Source organism: Vicia villosa, linkage group LG1 (assembly GCF_029867415.1).
Source record: "Vicia villosa cultivar HV-30 ecotype Madison, WI linkage group LG1, Vvil1.0, whole genome shotgun sequence".
NCBI lineage: Eukaryota > Viridiplantae > Streptophyta > Magnoliopsida > Fabales > Fabaceae > Vicia > Vicia villosa.
In genome coordinates, this window is record NC_081180.1 from 56,236,179 (window position 1) to 56,259,949 (window position 23,771).

Consider the following 23,771-nt stretch of genomic DNA (forward strand, 5'->3'; position numbering starts at 1 on the left):
TAGAATATCTCTCATATCTCATACATAATTTCTATCATTAATCTTTAGGCATGTAGTTTGAAAATTTGTTGTATACTTGTATATTCTTTGCCAATGAATGAGAAAGGCAAACAAATGCCTCATATATTTCTTTATGGTATCAGTAGCGGATTTACAAAACTTAAATTGATACTCTGATTTTTTTTCTTCTCCTCCTTTAGTTTTCTGTTGGTATCAATAAAAATACCATGGTTGGAAACAATTCTAATGGAGAAAGTACACAGGAGCATCTGAGTGACGACGACAAAAGGAAGAAGCAGATTCTTCTCAATACGACATCGTCGTATTATTTGAATCCTTATGATCACCCTGACATGAATATTTGTACGATATCTTTGAAGGGTGCACATTATCAAGAATGGAAAACCAGTATGCGTAATGCATTTTGTGCAAAGCGCAAACTAATTTTCTTGGACGGAACAGTGATAGAACCAGATGCTGATGCAAGCGAGATCGAGGATTGGTGGAGTATCAATTACATGCTTGTAGCTTGAATAATTTAATCAATTGCCTCATCTATTCGTTCTACCATTACATTTTATGATACAGTAAAGGAGTTGTGGGACGATCTACATCAACAGTTCTCCATCGGCAACGAACCACGTATTCTTCAACTGCGATCTCAATTGGCAAGTTTAGATCAAAGTGGTTAGAGTGTTGCTGCTTACTACGGGGATCTGAATAAAATTTGGGATGAGTTGTCCACATATCTCACAAAGAGAGCTTGTACATGTGAAAAATGTGTTTGCAAATGGGCAAAAAATATTTAGCAAGAAACGTGAGGATGAACGGGTTCACTAATTTTTTATGGGCTTGGATGATGATATGTATGGAAAAATTCGTTCTAACATTATCACTCAAGATCTGCTTCCTTCCTTAAACCGACTAGAAGAGCGCCACAAAACCATGACAAAACCATGTCGCCTTTGCTGTTCGTGGTGGTTCTTCTAATCATGGTGGATCTAAAGGAAGTTTTGAGAAGACTATCTGCCCCCATTGTGGGAGGTCAGGTCATGAAGACTATCTGCCCCCATTTTTGGCTCTCCTGAATGGTGGAATAATGGACGTGGAAATGGAAAAAGCACCGGCCAAAGCAAAGATATTGTTGGTGATGGAAAAGGTATTCTTGGAGTTTCTAATGCTGCTCAATCTGCAACACTATTGGTGCTGGAAAAGGTATTCTTGAAGTTGTTAATGCTGCTCAATCTACAACACCATCTTTTCCTACCTCACCTGTTTTGACAACCCAAGACAGAAATGTTGTTGGTCCTGCTTTAACAGATGATCAATGGAACACCTTCTTGAATATGTTCAAATCTTTAAATAATAAACCTTCCTCCAATGAAAAATTGACATGTAAGTCTTTTTCTCCTTGGATATTGGATACGGGGGCATCATATAATATGACAGGAGATAAACGCTTGCTTATGGATCTCTCAGATATTTTTCCTTCTCCAATTATAATGCTTGACAGGGTACATGCTAATGTTGTCCAAGAAGGGGAAGCAACTCTTGGACAAAATTGGAATATTCAACATGTTTTATATGTTCCTAGACTAACCTTCAATTTGATCACTTTCTCTCAATTGATCAAAGATTTAAATTGTGTAGTCACATTAACTGACAAGCTATGCGTGATACAGGACTGCACTTTGAGGATGGTAATTGGAGCGGGTGAAGAGAGGGATGTGGTCTATTGGCTTCGCTGGATGGCACCAACAACTCGAATATGTCATACAACAGATGCAGATTCTTATCAAGTGTGGCACCGATGCCTTGAACAACCGTCTTCAGAAATATTGGCCTTCTTCCTAGTGTTAGTAATAAGGATATTTGTAGAAATAAAGGTGAACCATGTGATGTATGCTTTAAAGCAAAACAAACTCAAACATCGTTTCCTATTAGTTCTAATAAAGCATATGATTTGTTTGAATTGATTCATTGCCATGTATGGGGTCTATATAATGTTCTTTCTTCATGTGGTGTGTAACACCCCGATAATTAGATTTAATTATTATTTGATGTTTTTGACGTGATTATGTGATGCGAGACATTTGTGTTGATGTGTGTGGGGTAGTAGAATTGAGATGTTAATTAGAATAATAATATGAAAATAGTGTAATTAGCATTGTTATTATTTAAATGAAATAAAGTAAGAGATAATGAGGAAGAGTTAGTAAGGGCATAATTGAAAGTTCATAGTAAGGGTCCTAAGGCTAACAAGGTAAAAAAGGGAAATAAGAGAGATTGTTCATTTGACGGAGAATCCGAAGAAAACTTGAAAGAAGAGAGAGCTAGGGCAAGGAGAGGAGAAGGAGAAGATCAACCGTAAGAATTCAAAAAAGAGAATCTGTTCGGCTAATAATCTAAGGTAAGGGGAATTATCGTGATTATTATGTTTGATTTAAGGAAATGATTATTGTAAGTTGGGGTTTTGGGTTGTTCTTGATGAAATTGATGAATCCATGTTATTGTTTGATTGTATGAATAATATGTTACATGATAATGATGATTGTCGTGTTGATGAAGGTTTAGGGTTGATGAAGATGATTGGAGATATGATGAATGTGTGTAAATTAATGTTTATAATGAATTAAACATGTTAGAACTAAGATAATAGACCTTAAATAGCAAGAAATTAGTGTTTAAAATATGTTTTTGAGCAAAAGATTGGGCTTGGTATGATGTAGACCGCGTAAGAATTTTCTGCAGAATCGCAGAGTCCTCTTAGCGCAGTGGAGCGCGCTTAACGCGCTTTGTGAAATAAATTGGGTCTGATTATAGTAGGGAGCTCGCTTAGCGCGGTATAGTCGTGCTTAGCACGATCCCTGAAAATTAAAATTTTTATTTTTGAAAACGATTTCAGAATATGTTAACTTATATTTTATTATAATTACTGAGAATTTTCAGGAATTTACTATGCACGTTTGGGAAGATTTAGAGGGCATTTTGTATGCAACTTGGCTTTGTGAATTGTTGGGTCTATGCTTACTTTTGGTGAATGTTGTTGTGATGATTGATAAGTTCCAAATTGTAGTTATTTTTGTATATAATTTTGCGGCACTTATCTTCTCTTTTTCCTCAATTTAGACGCGTTTTAGTATATATTACATAAATACGTATACTTTGTGTTTAATCGATTTTTTTGGTTCATTTATGTATCAGCTAATAGTTTTCAATTCACTTTGTAGGTATTTGAGCATGTATGAAGCATTGAGTAATAAAGCTTCAAGGATGCAATTTTGGATCAATAAAGGAGAAGTCATTTGAAGAAATAAAGAAGTGTAGAGTGGTGTGGTTCGCCGGGTGAGCCTGCTGCTTCTGGTGTGACTCGCCAGGCAAAACTTTGCTTCGCTAGGCGAGCATGGAAATAAGTTGGTTTGTCTTCTGCCTTGGTTCGCCTCTAGCTCGCTGGGAGAGAGACTAAGGATTCGCTCGGCAAAAGAAGATATTTTGCCAGCTTATTGATGTGGCGCAGACCGAGTGGCCATAATAAAATGTTTTATCGGGCGGAGCATTTGGTTCGCCGGGCGAGCGCTTTGGGACATAATTTTGTATATTTTTCTATTTCATTTCATTTTTTAGGGTTATGTTGTTTCAGGGTGATTTTTGTTCTCCCAACTTCATCAACCTTATTTTTTCCTTAGGATTATCTTAGATAACAACTTTGGGTCTTGCATTCGGTGATTCGGAGGCGGATTTCTCATTAATCAGCACTGACAAACTGAGAGATTTGTGATTTTGTCTCTCTTTCTCTCTATGTATTTCTCTTAGTTGGATTTTGTATATGTATTTACTTTGAAATCATGTATGTATTTCACCCACGACGTTATATAAAATATTCTTTACAAATCTTTATTGGTGATTGTCTTAGATTTTTTCTCTTTGTTTGGGGTTTGGGTTGTTATAGACATATACTGCTCGAATCCTTATCTAGGATGATTATCTGTTAATTCCTGGATTCTAGAGATAGATTTAGAGCTAACAATCTTTATGGGTGTTGAAGCTTAATGCTTCTGTGTTAGTTGTTCGGTTGAGAGATCATCGGTACAAATGATATGGATGTCTGTTGTGTTGTTGAGGTTTTCTGAGAGATCGTCACCGAGATGATATAGTAGTTCTCTCTAGTTTGGGTTAGAAATGACTTAGGGTGTGAGCGATTCTTGATGATATTGATGAGTATTGTAGGTTAAGTATAACTGGTTGATAAATTTAAGTTTGTGAGAAGTAGATTATATGCATGTCTAATAAGTCTCTTCTCTATAAGAATGAATTCTTTTTGTGTTGATATTTAATTTTCTGTTTTTATGCTTTAAACGATTCAATCCAAACTCATAACTTTAGAAATCGTTGAACAGAAGTTCAATACATTAGTCCCTATGGAGACGATAATTTCCCGGCTAAATATTTCCAAAACTTTTGTTGCTTGCCAATTTACCGCTTCAGCAATGATTGATGACATGATGTATTGATGATTGTGTGTTGAGTTGACAAAGATGTTGTGAAGTTGTGTGTTTGAATAATGACATGAATTTGTTGAACACATGAATGATGATGCCATTTTTTACTAGTCGTGGTCGTTGATTTTGTGACGTTGAGCATCATGCATTTTTAGCATATTTGTAGGACAAAAGTCCAGTGATGGCCCTTAATCCCATTGTGCGGATTGAAAGCAATTTGTTGATGTGCTCTGGTTCCAAGCGGGAATTGATCCTATGGCGGGATCTTTGGAGAATAATGACTGTCATCAGTGATGAATTGGTACCACATGCATGAGTCCATTGTTGTTGCATTGCATTGTTGTGATGATGTATGGCTTGATGATATTGATTACTTGTGATTGAATCATAAGGTGATGTTGTGAATAGGTGATGAGGTGCATGCGTGAGTAAGTATGCGTATATGATGGATACATTGTATTGGTACATGTATGGTTGGTTATTTATATACAACTACTATATCTATTCGTTATGCCTTACATAATAATTATGAAATACTCACCCTTTTTGTTTGAATGTTGCCTCCATGTGGGTAACGTGCAGGTAACAAAGAGTAGTCCATTAAAGTTTGAGGATAGTTTCATGGAGTCCTTTTACCATTGTTTAGATTGAAGGGAGTCTTGCTCTGATACGTAACATCAGGGTCGGGGTCGTTATGTTTCGAACTATTATGTGCTCTTTGATTATTTGAATTGATTTACATTTTTATGTTGATGCTTTGAGTTGTAACTTATGAACCATGATGTTCAGTTGAGGCTTATGAAGTTTATTTTAGATATGTTTTAGATTATGAATTCCGCTGCGAAGTACTTGACTAAATATGTTGAACTGTCATTCGATGCATGTTTTAAAAGTGATGCAACCCGTGTTACGGAGCAGGACTAGTTATTGTGAAGTTTTTATGACGATGTGACACCCTTGTTGGTGGTTTTATTTGATGTTATTTCGTATTATATTGCGAATATTCTTTGTGGGTTAGAAGGGTGTTACATGGTGCCTATTATTTCTTAATAATTGTTGATGATCATTCAAGAGGGGTTTGGTATACTTAATGGCTAATAAGACAATGGTTGCAAAACTTATTAAGTATTTTTGTGCAATGACTCAAACTCAATTCAATAAGATTGTGAAATGTATACAAAGTGATAATGGGTATGAATTTACATCATTGGGAAAATATTTTGTTGCACAAGGTATTTTATTTGAAACATCGTGTGTTGGTACACCCCCCCAACAAAATGGGCGAGCAGAAGGAAAACACCGTCATATTCTTAATGTGGATCGTGCTCTTTGGTTTCAAACTAATTTATCTATTGAGTTTTGGGGTAAATGTATTCTTACGACTGTCTATCTTTTCAACCATACTCCTACATCTTCTCTACAAGGAAAAACCCCATATCATATGATTTTTGGCCACAACCCCATCTATAATCACATTAAGACCTTTGGATGTCTCTGTTTTGCTTCCAAAGTTCCTCGTGACCAAAATAAATTTGCTCCACGCAGTAGGAAATGTAGATTATTAGCTATCCTCATGGAAATAAAGGGTGGGGAATATTTGACATTGATACTAAGGATTACTTTAATTCTCGGGATGTTGTGTTTTATGAGAATGATTTTCCTTACAAGCATTCTCATACCTATTTTACCACATCTACTAATTATGTTCATCCTGGAGTTTATGATATGGCACCTGTAGTTCATACAACATCACAAGACGACACACTTTCTCCACCTATATCGAAATAAGTTTTTACTTTAATTGAACCTGATGAAACAATGCCCAATTCGACTTCCTCACATAATGATACTAATATGTTAGAAGTAAGGGGGAGCGATCATGTTGTGTTAGAAACACCTGCACTAATTTCTATTTATGAGATGACAGACCCTCATTCAATTTCAAATAATAATGATGTCCGACGTAACTCACGAGATTTCCAACCATCAGTTCAACTTCGGGACTTTATTTTCCATATAGAGCCCCGTTTAGACCACCTCTGCAATCTCCACCTTCAGGTAGTGCGCCTTATACCATAGCTAATTATGTGACTTGTAATAAATTTTCTACTTCCCATACTCATTTCTTGGCAGCAGTAACCACAGGATTTGAACCAACACATTTCTCCAAAGCTTTTCGTTATTCTTCTTGGCGTGATACCATGCACAAGGAAATTGAGGCGCTTAAAAATAATGGTACATGGACTATTGAAGATTTGACACCGAGAAAGAAAACTATTGGGTATAAATGGGTGTACAAAATTAAGTACAACTCTGATGGTACTATTGAACGATATAAAACACGTCTTATTATTCTCAGAAACAATCAAGTTGCTGGTATTGATATTAATGAAACCTTTGCTCCAGTTGCAAATATGGTATCCATATGTGTTTATCTTGCGGTGGATGTTATTTGTGGTTGGGAACTCCATCAAATGGATGTTCATAATACTTTCCTACATGGATGCCTTTATGAAGAAGTTTATATGAGCCTGTAGCGGTGAAATTGGTGAGACTAGAGTCATTGAAAGACTTAGCTCATTTTTTAACAGAGTCGCCACCGCGCTTTATTGTTTCCAAAAAGGAATGGGTGAAAGAGCGAATAAAACCCACAGAAGTTTTTAAAATCAAAACTAATAAACTTATCAGAGATCTGGCTACGGAGGGTTTGTTATACAAGGGGAAGGTTTTAAGCACCCCTCATATCCATGGTACTCCTTGGGAACCTCTTTGTTTTGTGTTATTATCTCTTGTTTATACATACCCTTTTTTTAAAATCCTATGTGAAAAACTTGTTTGAAATAGAGGATGGGGATGAGAAGATAAGTTTTTGAAAGTGAGCTTGGTAAGACATCGCATCTTAGGCCTACATACCCCTTTAACAATAGAGAAGTCAGAGCTTCTGTAGTTCCTCTTAAAAAGGAAAAAAAGGGGGCCAAAGTGGGCAAAATCTTTTTGGTTGTGAGCTTTAAAATACTCACAAGTTTTTAAAAGAGGGTTAAGCTTTAAAATACTTAACAAGTTTAAAAGGGATCAGGCTTTAAAATACCTAATAAGTTTAAAAGGTTAAGCTTTAAAATACTTAACAATTTTAAAATAAAAAGGGACCCAGCTTTAAAATACAAGGTCAATGGGTTAGGAGAAGTTTCACCGGAAATAATTCTTCTCTTAACACCAAGGTTTAAGAACAAAAGACCTAGCTTTAACAATACAAAGGTCAATGGACTAAGAATAGTTTCACCGGGAATAATTCTATTCTTAATACCAAGGTTTAAAAAACAAAGGGGTTGGTTAAGCTTTAACAATACAAAACCATTTAAAATAAGTGAAAAGCTTTAAAATACTTAACACAAAAATAAAAGAGATTGGAAAAGAGTTTGAGTACCTTTGACAATTTAGTCAATATCATTCTCATCCTTTTGGACAAAACAACAAACTTAAGCAATTAACAATAAACCTCAAGTGTATGTGGGATATCATGTGACACAAGAACAAACAAGTGAGTATGATAATCAATAAATAAGAGATATGGATGTATCTAAACCCTTGGATTTAAACTCATGTATGAATGATGAATGATTGATATGATAAGCATGAGGTTAGATAAACAATAAGAGAAATTAACAAGATAGTGGTTAAAATAACAATTAAGTACAAGACAATGATTAAATCGACAAGTATGTACAAGATAACAAACTTAATTAATCATGGATAAATAAAGATCAACATGTTTTTGGATTAGGGTTTTAAACCTAAGGTTTTTTGAATTAGGGTTTAAACACAAACTCCTAAACCTAATTGATTTTAATTGTTTAAATACCAATTTCTTTAAGAGAAATGGTCTAAGGGTACATGGAGAAGTTAATGAAATGCTATTCTAACCCTAAATAAATATTTACAAAACATACACAAAGTCCTATTAAAGAAATAATTAAAACAAAACAATTTTTAGTTGATTTTTCAATATAAAAAGACATGTTTTTGATTAATTTTTAAATAAAGAAATAATAAATATTTTTGGGATTTTTTAACATGGTATTAAAATACACAAATTAAATAAATCACACAAAAAGAAGGGGTTAAAAATATTAAATATACTATTTTTTATGAATTTATGAAGTTTAATAAAAAAATAACAAAACAAGTGATTAAAAAGAAAGGTTTGGCCCTAGAAGGGTTTGAACCCAGGACCTCTAACACAACACTCAAAATACACACCATCAAGCCAAGGCACGCTAGTTGAAAATATAACACACTCAATTTAATATGAAACAAAACAAGTGGTAAATCATAAAAAAATAAAACAAGAAAAAAGGTCTGGGGCGAGGGGGATTCGAACCCCAGACCATAGGCACGCTTCACACACAAACACACATCACAAACTGAGCTAGAACGATTAGTCGTTAGTAAAACGCGTGCGTTGAATAATATAAGGAACTGAAAATTTGAAAATGAAGATGGAACTTTATCTTCTTCCTCGCGCCAGTAACAATAACATCAATGGCATCAACATGAAGTTTTCGAATCTCCATCAATTTCAAAAATGTAAAACACTGGAATGCTCAGAATTTAGTCAAAATTTCAACCATGGTATTAACAACAATTAAAACACATTCTAAATCATGAATTTCAGAGAAAACCATATGAACCCTAAAATTTAAATTTCATATTAAATTCTGTAAACACATAATCAAGCCCCAAAACCTTAGGGCTTTTAATCCGTACATGATTTCAAGTAGAATGGAAACAAGTTTTAATTAGAAAGATGCCTAAACAGATATGCCAAAGTTTGAGTTTGATACCTCTGAAAATGAGCTCGAGCAATGGATTTGAAAGGACCTGGGAATGCTATAAGTATCTGGACACCTTCAGGAACCTTCAACGAAGCTTTTGGAATGCTTACAATGTTCTACAAGTGCCTGCAACCTCAAACACGATTTCACCTACAACAAGAAAAAGTTATGGCTGGAACTTGTAGTTCCAAGTGTTACAGATCCAAAACAGGTGTTTGGATAGTTTCTAAATGATGTTTAGAAGGTATCCAACACAAAAGGCCAGAAAACGCACGAGTGAAAATGAAAATCACAACTTTGGTTCACATGGTGCTTTAATGGAGTTTTTGAAAGATGATTTCTGGTTCTATGTATTTGGAAAGTGTTTGGATGTTATGGATAGCTTCCAAATGATAAATAGAAGCTATTTGAATGGTTGGTTTGGTTTAAAAGTGTTTGGTTTTGATTTTGGTAGGTTATGAGCTTGAATGGAGTGAAAATGGTGAATTTTGGATAGGGAGTTTTGAGGGGTTATGGAAGGTGTAGACAGCTTCCAAATGGTATTTAGAAGTTGTCTAAAGTGTTGGTTGACACCTAGAACTTTTGGAACTCAAAATCACTAGAAAAATGCAAAGATTGGAAAATGGAGAATTTCAAGTGATAGGTGACTTGGAGAATTCTGGTGTAATTGATCAAGGGAGTGATACCCTCTATTTATAGGCAAAATTTATGGTTTGTGAAGGGAAAAAATTCAGAATTTTGAAGCTCACATGTGACCCTTGTACCACCTTGCTTATTTGTGAAGTTATGTGAAAATTGGAGTTTCAATGGCAAGGTACAAGTTCAAGCATGCTTCCGTGACTTTATTATGAGTTTGGAGAGGTTGCTTGTGATGTTTAATTTTCTTTTGGTGTAGAGGAGACATGGGAGAGGCTCAAGGAGAGTGGACTTTGTGCATAAAGCCTCTTTATCAAAATGGAAGTGTGATCTTTATGCCATTAATGGAATGATCACTTGGATAATGTCTTAAACACTTGGATTATAGCTCAAAAGCAAGTGTAATCTTCTGATTATGGTTCTTTGAACAAGTTATATGGGCTGCAAGAAAGGAATCTTTGCATTTGAAATGGTTTTGGTTCATAACTTCTTCGTCTTCATTCTTGAATTCAAGTGTTCATGGTGCCTTCTTCACAAAATCATAACTCTTGGATGGAGCCATGGATTTTCATGCTACTTATCTCTTTGGAAAGCCCTTGCTACATACTTCAATTCATTTGTTTAAAGTTTCCTCAAACTCGTTTTGGATCATGGAGAAAAAAGGCCATAAAGTTAGGAAAAAACTAGGTGAAAACACTTAGAAATTTTCTAAGTTTTTTGAACATAAACCTTCTTAACCCAAAATCTCTCAAAATAATCACTTTTAGCCAAAAGTTTCATTGTTATAAGTTGTTTGTTTTGTCAAGATCTATAACTTTCATGTTTGGAGATTTTTGAGTTTGTAGGCAAAATTTGAAGTTCCAAAATTAGGTCAAAATTCACTTAAAACCCTAATTTTGACTTTTGTTGACTTTTTGATTCTTGATAAATTCTTTGAATTTTATTTGATAAAATTTCTTTAATATCCATATGATGATTATTTGGATCCTTAAAAGTCCATAGTTGACCATTTTTCTCAAAAGTCAAAGGTTGACTTGTACAGTTGACTTTTTCCAGATGAAGTGCAGTTTTGTAATTTCCACATGAATCAAGCTCTCATTTTCAAATGAATGATATGAATGGACTATAATGTTGATTTGGATGCCTTTGAATCATAGTTTGAGTCTTGGAACAATGTCCTGATTAAAAGTTAACCCTCTAGTGAAATTAGGTCAAAAACCTTAATTGGAGCCTCTGGTGAATTTGAAAGTGATCGATCTTGCATTGAACCATATTTGGACCTTGACATTTATTATAGAATCCCTTGAATCATAAAATAATGTTGAATTTATTTGTGGGTCTCAAAACCCTAATTTGCTTAGCTTCTTCTTGATTAATCTCCTATCTTGGGACACAAGCAACAAACAACAAATTGTTTTGTATTTTTTGTTAGCAAATGATAAATGCATGATGACTATAATGGTAATGATGATCCTAATATTTAAGATAAGGTGGGATCTTAGTGGTCAAAAATTGGGGTGCAATAGAGCATTCCTCTAGGGTTTTCAGGTGTTTCTTCCGGAAAGATATGAAGATTGAGGAAATCTTATTATTCATTGCTCTCTCTTGAAAGATATGGTATTATTCTTTATATACTTGTGTACATTGACGACTTGATCATTGCTAGTAATGAATCAGCAAAAATTGCTCATTTCAAAGCTTATCTTAGCACTTACTTTCACAGGAAAGATTTAGGAGTGTTGAAATATTTTCTCGGTCTTGAGATTTCTTGTGGACCCGATGGTCTGTTTCTGTCTCAACAAAAATATGCATTGGATATCATATTTGAAGCTGATTTATTTGATGCAAAATCGTGTGATTTTCCCCTGGAACAAAATCACCAATTAGCTCTTGATACAAGTCTCAACCTTGATCATCCTGATCGTTATAGATGCCTTATTGGTCGATTGATTTACCTCACCATTACTCATCCAGAAGTCTGTGGTGTTGTTCATACTTTATCTTAAATTATGCAAAGTTCTAAAGAAGCACATTGGAGTGCTGCTATGCGAGTTCTTCATTACTTAAAAGGACATCCAGGGCAGGATCTTTTCCTCTCTAAGGACAGCTATTTGCAACTTACCTCTTGTTGTGATTCTGATTATGCTACATGTCCTTTGACTCGTCGATCTCTCACTAGATACTTTATTATGTTAGGTATTTCTCCTATTTCTTGGATGACTAAGAAGCAGCCAACTGTTTCTGCGTCCTCTGTTGAGGCCAAATATTGCTCTATGGCCACTACTAGTTGTGAACTCATTTGGTTTAAATCTTTACTTAAGTCTCTTGAAGTTCACCATTTCATACCTATGCGCTTATTTGTGATAGTCAAGCGGCTCTCCCCATTGCCGCTAATCCGGTTTTTCATGAACGTACAAAACATATTGAGGTTGATTGCCATTTTGTTCGAGATGAAATTCATGCGAGTAACATTTCTACCTTTCATGTTCTTATAAACATGCAACTAGCAGATATCTTTATGAAAGCTCTCGGGAAGCAATAGTTTCAGTCCTTTCTTCATAAGTTGGGCATTCAAAATCCTCATGCTCCAACTTGAGGGGGATTATTGTGTTAATAATTAGTAACAACTGTATTTTAGAATTTAATTAGTAACAATTAGCAACTATATCTTAGCATTTAATTAGGTAGCTCCCATAATATCTCTCATATCTCATACATAATTTCCATCATCAATATTCCCTAATCTTTAGGCATGTAGTTTGGAAATCTGTTGTATACTTGTTGCATATAATCCTTTGCCAATGAATGAGAAAGGCAGACAAATGCCTCTCATTATTTCGTTACAAAGAATTAAGATGGTTCCGCCAAATGTGATTTTTGAGTGCCAAGCAACATTTGCTTGAAACAGGCAGATTTTGGATGGAGTATTGGTCTTCAATGAATTGACCGATTAAGTTAAGAGGAACATAGAAGAGTGTTTGATATTGAAAGGTAACTTTAAAAATCCCCACAAAACATTAAGTTGGACTTTCTTGGAGTATATGATGCAAATAATGAGTTTCCTTGGAACATGAGTTAATTGGATTAAAGGATGTGTATTCACATGATCTATGTTACACACGTGAAGTTGCTCTTCCTTCTAGGGTTTTTCATGGTTTATTTTTTGTTACTTGTCAATTTATTTTTTTGGTTTATTAGTCCTAATTGAGCTTCCTCCCATAGTTGTCCATACTAGGGTTGACAGCTAAATCATTTTTACACATGTGTAAATCAAACTATTTGTTTAAAGTCAATATTGTAATATGGTTCTAGTCAACTAGTCGGAGGTTTGGATCAAGAAACACATGAAGGCATGACTTAAATCGTACCAAGTCTCAATTCAAATAAGCACTTCATATTTTTTTCAAATGTGAACTTTTTGAAGTGTGATTTAAATCAGCGAATTGGTTGACTCAAATAAAAAAAATTGAATGTGAAAATCAGAAATTGATTATGTATTTCTGATTCAAATCATGAAAAAGCTTAACTTGAATAAAAAATTGAATCTAAAAAAATAAGGATTTTGACTCTTTGTTTTAGATTCTAATCATAGAAAAGTCTGACTCAAATCATAGAGGTCTTGATTCGAGTCCCAATATGGCATTACAAGAAAAAAAATTGAATGTAGATTTTGGATTTTGGTTATGTATTTCTAATTCAAATCATGGATTTTTATGACTCAAATCATATATGCACTTTTCTAGGTTTTTTTTTCTTGATTCAAAGCATTCACTCACTCGACTCCAACCATACCATTTGCTATTGACTCAAATGAAATATGTATTTTCTCTCATTTTTGTGCATTATCTCTTACACACATATAAATCATTTTCTCTCAATCTCCCACAACATGCATATGATTTTGAGAATCATAGCACAGACAACACACTTTTCTCTCAACTATCAAAAATCTTTTGTGTTTTTGTTTTGATATGGAATAAGAAATTTCACATCGTCTTCAACCTCTAGTTTCTACCGTTATCGTTTTGGTTTATCTTCTCAATCATGGGTGCGAGATATTATGGAGATGTTCGTTTAGTTTTAACGTTTTGTGAAGGTTTGAAGATTTCAGGTTGACATTTCTTGGGTGGTTGTGGATGGGATTGAAAATCCAGCAATAAAAAGAAGGAGTTTCTTTTCTCCAAGATTGCTTTGGTTGAATTGTATGGAAGTTGTTATGGGCAAAGCTGAAGTTTCTATTACCTTTTGACATATCAAGGTTCAAACATGAAACTGGTAAGACTTAGGAGAAGTTATTGCAAAATAGATGCTTGGAGAAGAATTCTTCAATCTGGAAGGTGGAACTCAAGATTGAGTGAAGATCTTGCAGAAATCAATTTCAAATGCTGCATACATTCAAAGATAAGATTGAGATCAAGATTACTTAATTTTCAACATTATCTTGAATATTGTGATTGTATTAAAAGACTCCGTAAAACAATTGTTAAATCATAGTGGAAAACTACGATTTTCCAACGGGAAATCATTGGAGAAAGGATTACGCACAAAGCGAGGACGAACATACTCAGCCACTATAAATCTGGTGTACTCACTCTTTTCTGATCTCTTTTACATTTTGTTTAGAATCGTATGCTTAGGATTTATCATTTTCTTAGAAATTACATATTGTTAGGTTTTACCACCTTCATAATTTCTTATATAAAATTAGGTTTGTGTTATGTCTGTGATTACCTGTGAATAACTTCAATTTACTCATCTTGTTTAAAATTAATTTAGATAATTAAGGCATAGATTATTTTTCCTTCTTCATCTTTAGTTCATCTTATTTATGAGTATAAGTATATACGACACAATCATTCTAATCGCATATATTGTACAATGTGACAAAAAAGTGAAATACATCGTATGTTTAGCTGTCATTTGGGGTTTTAAAAATAAAGTAATATTCAAAGGAGATATAATTCACATCAACAAAATTGTGAATCAAATCTAACGGGTGACTTGTTTGTAATTTGTGGAGACATTCAAGACCTTTATATTGTAATGGGGGAATACTCAGTTGTTTTGTTTAAAATTCTTCTAAGTGGTATCTTTTTGTATTTAGATTAGAGTACATCTTATACTCATATCAACATATCTTTGCATATAAAAAATCATAACATTATAGTTTCCGCTTTAACACATTCAAAGTTTTTTAAAAAAGACATTTGTCTACTTATATTAAAATGACATTGCAAATAATAAATATACGAGATTGAAAATAAAGAAATATATATTATAGGAAGTGAGTCTACATCTTAATTTGGGGGTGACAAACAGACTTGTCCCATCGTACATTTCCAGTTTTTCCAGCATTTTTTTTGTGGAGCGTGTCAAGGTTTGGGACATGCATCCTCTAATATGCTTGTCCTGCTTTGCGCCGCTGTTTTTGCGAGCATTTGTAGCCGCGAACATTAATTTTTTTTATAATATTTTTAAGCTTTAAAGATGTAGTTTTTGTGGGTCCGTTTCACTCCGTCCTCATTTTTTTATGGAACAAGTCAAAGTTTTAGATTCATACCCTCAACGATATTTGTCTCTCCCTACTCTATTTGTTGTGGTCTTTTGTGGGTCAAGCATGTAGTTTGTCACCCTTAATCTTAACTAAAAATTAACAATATAGGAAGAGATAGAAGAATTGAGGGAGAGGGAAGTGGGCATGTGGAGGGTTAGAGCCCACAAGATAGTAACAATTATTTGACATGTGGATCAACTTTAGTTACTCTATCTCAATTTTTTTTAATCATTTATCTTATAAAGTGTATGATAAAATTTATTTTGTCTCAAAACATAATGAAAAACAACTCCGACACAATCCTTACCCTGAGTTTATTATTGACTTTGATATTATCTTAGTCAACGGTAAAAAAAGAGGGTAAGAAGAGAAAGAAATAGGTGGTAAAGAGAGATAGGTAATACATGTGGTTAGATCCTCTCATGTATTTATCCTAGTACAATAAATAAAAATTGAGAGTAGGCGCGTTAATGTGACAATAATGAGTTAAAAGTTCGACTTTGAATGTAAAGAATACTAAGTAAATTGTAAATGAGATGACTTTTTTATATCTAATAATTTAAGATTTTAGAAAAAGATGTGACCATGTCTCTCGTATGGTCGCGCTTAACCCAATGTGATGATTCATTATGTTTAGGCATTCACAACCTAATTCGTTGGTTTTTCTTTCACGTTGTATTGAAAGTCTTCATGACAATATGACACGCGTCCTGTTAATGATATGTCAACGTAGTTGCGAATGTAAATGAGTACTCTCACTTTAGAGGTTAAGAAGTTTCATACCCAAACGAAGGGTTAAACTCAAATTTCTAAAAGAAATTACTCATCACTAGAGGGCATTAATGAATAATGACTCTTCCGTTCCGAATAACTTAACCAGATCATACGTTTCACCAAAAGAGTGCTAACTACTACTTAATAGCCAGAGCCAGAGGTACTCAAAACTGGAATTCCAGTTCGTACTCAGAGAATCTATGGCTTTTCATGCTACAATAAGGCCATGATATATGTTCGTACTGATGTTGACTAGCGTTGGAGAAGGCAATTTTGACTTCTTACATAGCCAGAAAATCACAAGTGTATATGAATGACATAAGTCAATTCATGACAGCTTTCCATACTAAATAATATAAACTAAACAATAAGAAATTAATATTTGCACAAAAAAGATGAAGATAAAAGTAAGCATTAAGGTTTTCATTTCAATGATGTTATATATATTATAGTTAGAGATGAAATTCAACATAAAGAGCTTCGTTTAAAGAAAACTTTTTTTTTGTTCACATATATGATCGTTGAATAAATCCATTTTCTCTACTTAACAAGATAAATTCCCATATATTATATTCTTATAAATAAAAGCGGCAAAGAAAATCCTTCTATTTTTTATGCAAACATTTAATACACATTTAACATATAAATAATTCCATTTTATATAAAATTTGTAACCTTAAGAATCCATCGAGGAAAATTGTGTCAACGGTGGTATAAACTTCAAAAGAATTTAAAATTTATCATATAGATCACATAGTTGCATTTCTTTAGTTGCGAAAACGGTTGCAACTAAATAGTATAAAAAACACATATACTGGTATCCTTATTCATCATTTTTGTGTAAAGACTCCATCAAAGAAAATATGTGTTAACAAGGTGGTATAAACTTCAAAAGATTTTCAAATTTATCATCTAAATCACATATTGCTTTCAAGATTAAAAAAATTAATCGCAAAAACGGTTGCGACTAAATAGTATCCAAAAACACATACACTAACACTATTATTAATCATTTTGTGATAGATAATAAATTATGATTAATTCACGTTACAACGACCACAATAACATGTTAAATATCTATAATAACTTAAATTACAAAACTTTTGTTGCATTACATATCCCATCTTTCATTTTTTAAATTCTTTTCACCACTCTACAAAGGTGTAAATAAATATCTTCATCAGTCTATATAGGTGTAAATGTGATGTGATGAATCTTATTACACTCATTGCTGTATTCAAAATCGAGAAACAAAGCAAATTAAAACATGAAAAGGCACAGAAATAAAGGTGGTAACCAAACTGGTTAATTTATACATCATGCGACTCGCAAGTTCATTGAAACATGTAACTATGTCGTTATAACTAAAGAAAACCTCAATAACATGTAAATAACCAAAGATATAAAATAGTCATGTTCTTATATATCATAATCCATATAATAATACTACTAACAATGAACAAGGCAAGTAAAATCTCAAAGATTATCCAATTGAAAAATCATTGAGACTGTGCTAAAAACAAGTAAATAACATGACTCAAAATCCACTACTAAATCACCATCATCATCTTCATAAATTAACACTGACCTTCAAAATAATCACTTCCATGTTTCAACTCAATCATCATCATCATCAAGAAAACATTATTCATTGAATGATAAACTCTAAATCCTCAAAAAGGTTGACGTGAAGCTGAGTTGTTTCCCGCCCAAACACCACCGTCAACAGGCAACTGAACATTCTGCATATTCATAGGCAGATTGAAAAACGGCAAACCAGAAGATGGATCAGGAAATGGACTAGTGTTTCCACCTCCTCCTCCACCACCGCCACCACCACCAGAGCTTTGAGAACCACCACCACCGCCAGCTACTTGCTGCATCTGAACCTGCTCCTCTTCATCCAAAGGAAGCCTCTCATAAGCCACATTAGTAAACGAAGCAGCAATCACAATCACCGGTCCCGCCGCAATGAGTTCGCCAACCACACTTCCTCCCACCACCTGTCCCTGACCTCCTGCAAGATAAATCGTCAGACTAGTAGCACCAGGAGGAGCCGGCGGTGGCAGAAAAGATCCAGACAAAGACAATATCTCAAATCTTCCATGAAGAGTCACAGCACCACCAGCCGCCGCCGGCTGCCTGAGACTAACATTCGTAACCGTCCCAGTCCCGCTCAAAACACAGATCCCACGCTGACGGCGACGAGCGTAGTTCGTAACACATTCAAAAACATCGGAACCGCTAGCAACTTCGAGAATATGAGCTCTGAGAGTGTTGGCGCTTTCTCTCGTAATAATCACCGGCGGTTTCGCCTTGTTTTTCGAGCCTGGCGGTCTGCCACGTGGACGACGTCCGACTACGTCACCTGGACCCGCAGCCGAACCTAACTCCAAGCCTTGGCTTCGGTCATCGTCGTCGTTGGATGAAAACGGTGCTGCACCACCACCAACACCGCCACCAACTCGATTCGATTCTTGCTCTTCGGAATCGTGATGGTGTTGTTGCTGATGCTGGAGGTGCAAGTCTTGTCTGTGGAGGTTTTGCATAAAGCGCGATGCACTTCCTAAATCCAAACCAGCCATCAAGGAAATAGAGAGAGAAAATATAGATAAATATAAATTAAAAAGTTTAATTTATATTATAAAAGAAAAACAAAAAAAAACAAAACAAGAAAACAAGGAAGTTATTTTTATTTACTATAGAGAAAGTCTGTAGTAAACAAATACATAAATATCATTATTTTTTTTGGGGTCTAAGATCACTGTGTTGTTGGTGTTCACCTTGTTTTGTTTTGTTTATTGGTGTTTGTGATGTGAGTGTGTGCAGTATATAATAGAAAATAGATATATAGAAAGAAAAAAAAAAAGGTGATCTACTAGGTGGTGGAATAGAAAAACATTTTTGGGTTGGATTGAAAAGAGACAGAAGAACAGCTATGGAGTGAAGAGAAAGAAAAGGGGAGAGAAGAGAAGGTGATGAAGAGGTATGGGAGATAGAGAGAGAAATGAGGTTGAAGGAGACAAAAGACTCAATAACAAGTCATTTGTTTGGGCAACCTAAAGATTATAAAATATGAAGAATTAGTTGGAGAAATCTCTTTAAGACGCTTTCTTATACTCCAATCTCTTCCTCACTCCCATTCTTATACCGTGACCACAACGCGTTGGTATACTCATAATTTTTTTTAAAATTTCTTTAAAATTATAATAATTTCTTTTACTTTTTAAAATATAAAATAAATAAAAAAGTTAACAAATATATGTATTTAGTCTAATTTATAAATAAAATTCAGAATTTTTTTATTTAATTCTCTTTTATAATGACATCAGAAGTATTTTCTTTTCTGTGGGCTTTATTCTTTCTTCTCGATTCTCTTTTTTTATTGAATATATTTTGTTTTGTAGTAATAATTATATTTATTGTGTTCCTTTGTTAAAGATATAAAATATTAATATAGTTGTTTGAAAAATAATTATATTTTTAATTTTTATAATAATAATAGTGACTCTCCAAAATAAATATGAAAAAATTAGGTCACATTTACTTTGTCAATATATATATTTTTATTTTATAAAATGTATTTATTTTAGCAGATTAATAATAAGATGCGAGATATTTTAAAGAGTAATGCTATTTAGTACGAATGAATTTAAACAAGAAACACAAGAATGTACATGTGTCATTAATTTAGTAGATATTTTTTAATTTATTATAAATTAAATTTCCTTTTTAATAGAGATCATGGAGTGGTTGTGATAAAGAATGATTGAGATTTATTCTTACTTTTTTTTGTTTTTACTTAAAAGTCTAATTCATTTAATATTAATGAGACTAAATATTTTTTATTTGATTAATTCAAGTTCACCTTTTAGCATAAATTTTATGATACTAATTTTTTATTTTATAAAATGTATTTATTTTAGCAGATTAGTAATAAGATGTGAGATATAATTAAAATAATAATAACAATAAAATTATGCATATTTATTTAAATAGGTCAGTCTGATATGTTTAAAAAATATTTTTTTATTGGTTATAACCTAATCTTTTTAGCTAAATATAATTATAAAAAAATCTAAAATTTTTTTATTTTAAAATAACTTAGTCTGGCATAAACTTTTGTAGACTAGGCTGTAAATTCCTGTTAGCTGGTCTGCCTTATCCCCACTCCTAAATATAATATCTCCTTCTAGAATACAATTATTATATTTTTCGGTACAGAATAATGGTCTCTGACGACGACGGTCTTCGGCTCCGGCGCATATCTTAACGTCTTTTGGGTGAGATTGGTGGTGTACATTTCAAGGGTTCCATAACTTCTTCAATTTCGGTTTAAATTCCTGATTTTAGGATCAGGGACCTTGTTGAGGAGGTTGTTTTGGGGCTTTTGCTTAGGGTTCACTGTCGACTTTCCGCTGTGTTGCGCTTTCGTTATTTTGTTCTTTCTGCTGTGTTTCTTTCCCTTTCCATTTTGGCTTTGGTTTTGGACGAATCCAGTCTTCTGCCTGTTTAGGGGTTTTTTCCAATATGTCTCGCGGCTTTCAACACAAAGGTAACCCATGGTTGGAGGTGAAGAAGAAGCAGTTCAGGAAATGGGTACCAGTTTGGGATTATTTTCCTTCTAGGAATCCTTTGAGTTTGGTGGAATACAGTAAACTTACTTCGATTTACGTTTCTGAGTTCCCAGAAAACATCAAGGCAAAAGACCTCTTTGATTTGTTTGGTTGTATTGGACACATTGTGGAGGTCTCTATAGCTCCTAGGAGGAACAACATAGGGAAGAGATTCGGTTTCGTGCGTTTTAGGGAGGTTGAAGATGCGAGGCTTTTGGCGATTGCGGTGGATAACGTCCAAATTGTAGGCAGGAAAATACATGCTAACCTTCCTAGATTCGAACGTTTTCAAGGCGTCTTTCAAGGGAGGAATAAGGGAACAGGTAGACAAGGAGCCGTTAGGGTTAATGAGGTTAGGGTGAAGAGATCTTCGGAGGGTGCTAGCGATAGGTTTACGCATAAGAACTGGAATCAATCATTCGCGGATGTGGTTAATAACAAAAGGTATGAGAGGGTTGAAGAGGAGAAGTGCATCCTGGCTTATAATGCTCCGGTGGAGGCCAAGAAGCGTTTTCAGAATGCGTTTATAGGGAAGGTGAGGATTCCTGGTTCAGCATATATTATTCAAACAAAATTGGAGATGGAGGGTTGCTTCAACATTAACATTACACCCATTGGGGGTTCCGCGTGTATTATGGAAGAAACAGAATTAGGTGTAATCGAGCAGATGATAGGGGATGGAGAACTATGGTGGAGGAACTATTTCGAGGACGTGAAGAGATGGGAGGAGGATACCATTGCAGGCGGTAGAACAGTTTGGATTAGGGTATTTGGAGTTCCAGCAACTGCATGGAACTCGGATTTTCTTGTTGAATTAGCGAACACCTTGGGCAGATTCATCTGTTTAGATGAGAGGACGACAAGCGGTCTCTGGTTCGACGTAGCAAGACTTTTGGTAGAAGTTCCTATGGAATTCAGAATCCGGGATTCTTTCTCGGTAGAGATTGACGGTAAGACATTCCATTTGGTTTCATTGAACCTATCAACAGTAATTCAGATCGTAATCAGGGCGAGGGGGTGTGGAGTCTGTTTTTTCCTCTTATGTTGAAGAAACCATTCAAGTTCCTGTGAGCATTTTGAAGATGGGGGAAGGGTTATTGGAGGAAGGAGTTGGCGTTATTACAGGTGTGGACGGTCTCAAGGTTAGTGGCCATATACCAAACAGCAGCACTGTGGGCTCTTTTGACAGATTAGTGTTCATGGCTAAATTTAAAAAAAAACGGAGGTCTAATAAAGTTTTATTTAGGAACATGGATGAACTTGGAGGTACTTTGCACAAGAAGGCTGTTTGGTTGATACATAAAAATAGAGGGCATGCGTCGGCGTTAAGCGGAATGTATTCATCGAGGAAATTCAAATCATCTTCAGTGGGTAACGTGGCGGGAGATAAAATTGTCAAAGGATTCCTTTCTTCTAAGTCAGCTCTGACTTATTTTGAGGGAGGCAATGAGGTTATGTCATACGACATTCAAAATGAAATGGTGGATATAAAAAGGAATAACATGAGATTATGGGGTAATTTGGATTGTGAAGCGGGGTCCAAAATTTGGAAATCCATGGAAGCGCTTGGTGTGGTAAATATGGGAGAAGAGAAGGAAATAGTGGAGACGATAGAGGCTATGGAGAAAAAAAATATTTTTTGAGAAAAGGTTGTAGGAAGGAGAAAAATACCGGTTCATCATGTTTATAGGCTCTTTAAATATCAGAGGAGGGGGCAACGTTCTTAAAAGAAGAAGAATTAGTTCTTTGATTTTAAAGAATAATGCAGACATCTTTATGATTCAAGAAACCAAATTGATTAATTTACAAGAGTTTGTGGCTAAGAGTTTTTGGAAAAGTAAAGGTATTGGTTTTTCCTTTTCTAATTCGTTGGGAAGGTCGGGGGGTCTTTTAACTTTATGGAAGGAGGAGAGTGTGGAGGTGATTTCTAGTTTCAAAGGTGAAGGTTCTCTCGGGATTAAATTCTTGAAGAACAACAATTTCTTTTACTTGGTGAATATATATTCTTCTTGTGACTCATCGAAAAAAAGAATTTTGTGGAATAGGTTGTTGGATTTGAAGGGGAGGTTCAATGACGGAGAATGGATTATGGGAGGAGATTTTAATGCGATTAAAGTTCGTCGAGAGAGGAAAGGAAGGAGTACGGCTTCTAACACGGGTGAGATGCATGATTTCGCTACCTTTATAGAAGATAGCTTGTTGGTGGATATTCCTTGCAAAGGGAAAAAGTTCACTTGGTATAGCGGAGATGGTAAATCTATGAGTAGAATTGATAGATTTCTTGTTTCGGACAAAGTGGTGGATGATTGGGGAGTGGTTGGTCAATTAGTGGGTGATAGAGATGTATCCGACCATTGTCCTATTTGGTTAGAAGTTGAAAAGAAAAATTGGGGACCAAAACCGTTCAAATTAAACAATGAATGATTTTTTTTAATTTGTTTTATTCTTTTGTGGAGAAAGAGTGGGAAGGTTTTAAGGTAGAAGGTAGAGGGGATTTTGTTTTGAAAGAAAAGCTTCGGCTTCTTAAAGATAGACTAAAGTGGTGGAACAAGGAAGTGTTTGGAAGAATAGGTTTGGAAGTTGAGAAAGGAGCTAGGGATATTAATTTGGGAGATGATAGATTGGAGTTGGAAGGGTAGGATCTTCATTTAGACATTTTAAAAGATAGAAAAGAAGCTACTCACCGGTTTTGGACGAACTTGAGAATTAAAGAGAACATCTAGTCCAAAAATCAAGAGTAAAGTGGTTAAATGAAGGTGATTCCAATAGCGGATTTATCCATAAAATGATGAAGGAAAGGAGAAGACATAATCACATTGGTCCCATCAATTCATCGGGAGGTATTTTGGAAACAGTAAAG

General features: G+C 34.5%; 2 protein-coding genes across 2 annotated transcripts; one reads left to right on the forward strand and one right to left on the reverse strand.

Annotated features, from left to right (window-relative positions):
- Positions 1-17,394: 17,394 nt before the first annotated feature.
- LOC131638595 (AT-hook motif nuclear-localized protein 23-like) lies at positions 17,395-19,400 on the reverse strand. Its single transcript, XM_058909164.1, has one exon. It carries the CDS (start codon positions 18,878-18,880, stop codon positions 17,969-17,971), a length of 912 nt encoding a protein of 303 aa, XP_058765147.1. The 5' UTR covers positions 18,881-19,400; the 3' UTR covers positions 17,395-17,968.
- Positions 19,401-22,687: 3,287 nt separating this feature from the next.
- Positions 22,688-23,550, forward strand: LOC131643223 (uncharacterized). Its single transcript, XM_058913397.1, has 2 exons — positions 22,688-23,254; positions 23,368-23,550. The coding sequence occupies exons 1-2, from the start codon at positions 22,688-22,690 to the stop codon at positions 23,548-23,550; spliced, it is 750 nt and encodes a 249-aa protein (XP_058769380.1).
- Positions 23,551-23,771: the final 221 nt, after the last annotated feature.

What these genes read in the sequence shown, in the direction of transcription:
- LOC131638595 (XM_058909164.1), bottom strand. Translation starts at nt 18,880, where the DNA reads ATGGCTGGTTTGGATTTAGGAAGTGCATCGCGCTTTATGCAAAACCTC.
- LOC131643223 (XM_058913397.1), top strand. Translation starts at nt 22,688, where the DNA reads ATGATTCAAGAAACCAAATTGATTAATTTACAAGAGTTTGTGGCTAAG. An exon ending in AATTAGTGGGTGATAGAGAT is followed by an intron (nt 23,255 to 23,367) that starts GTATCCGACCAT and finishes TCTTTTGTGGAG; the next exon opens with AAAGAGTGGGAAGGTTTTAA.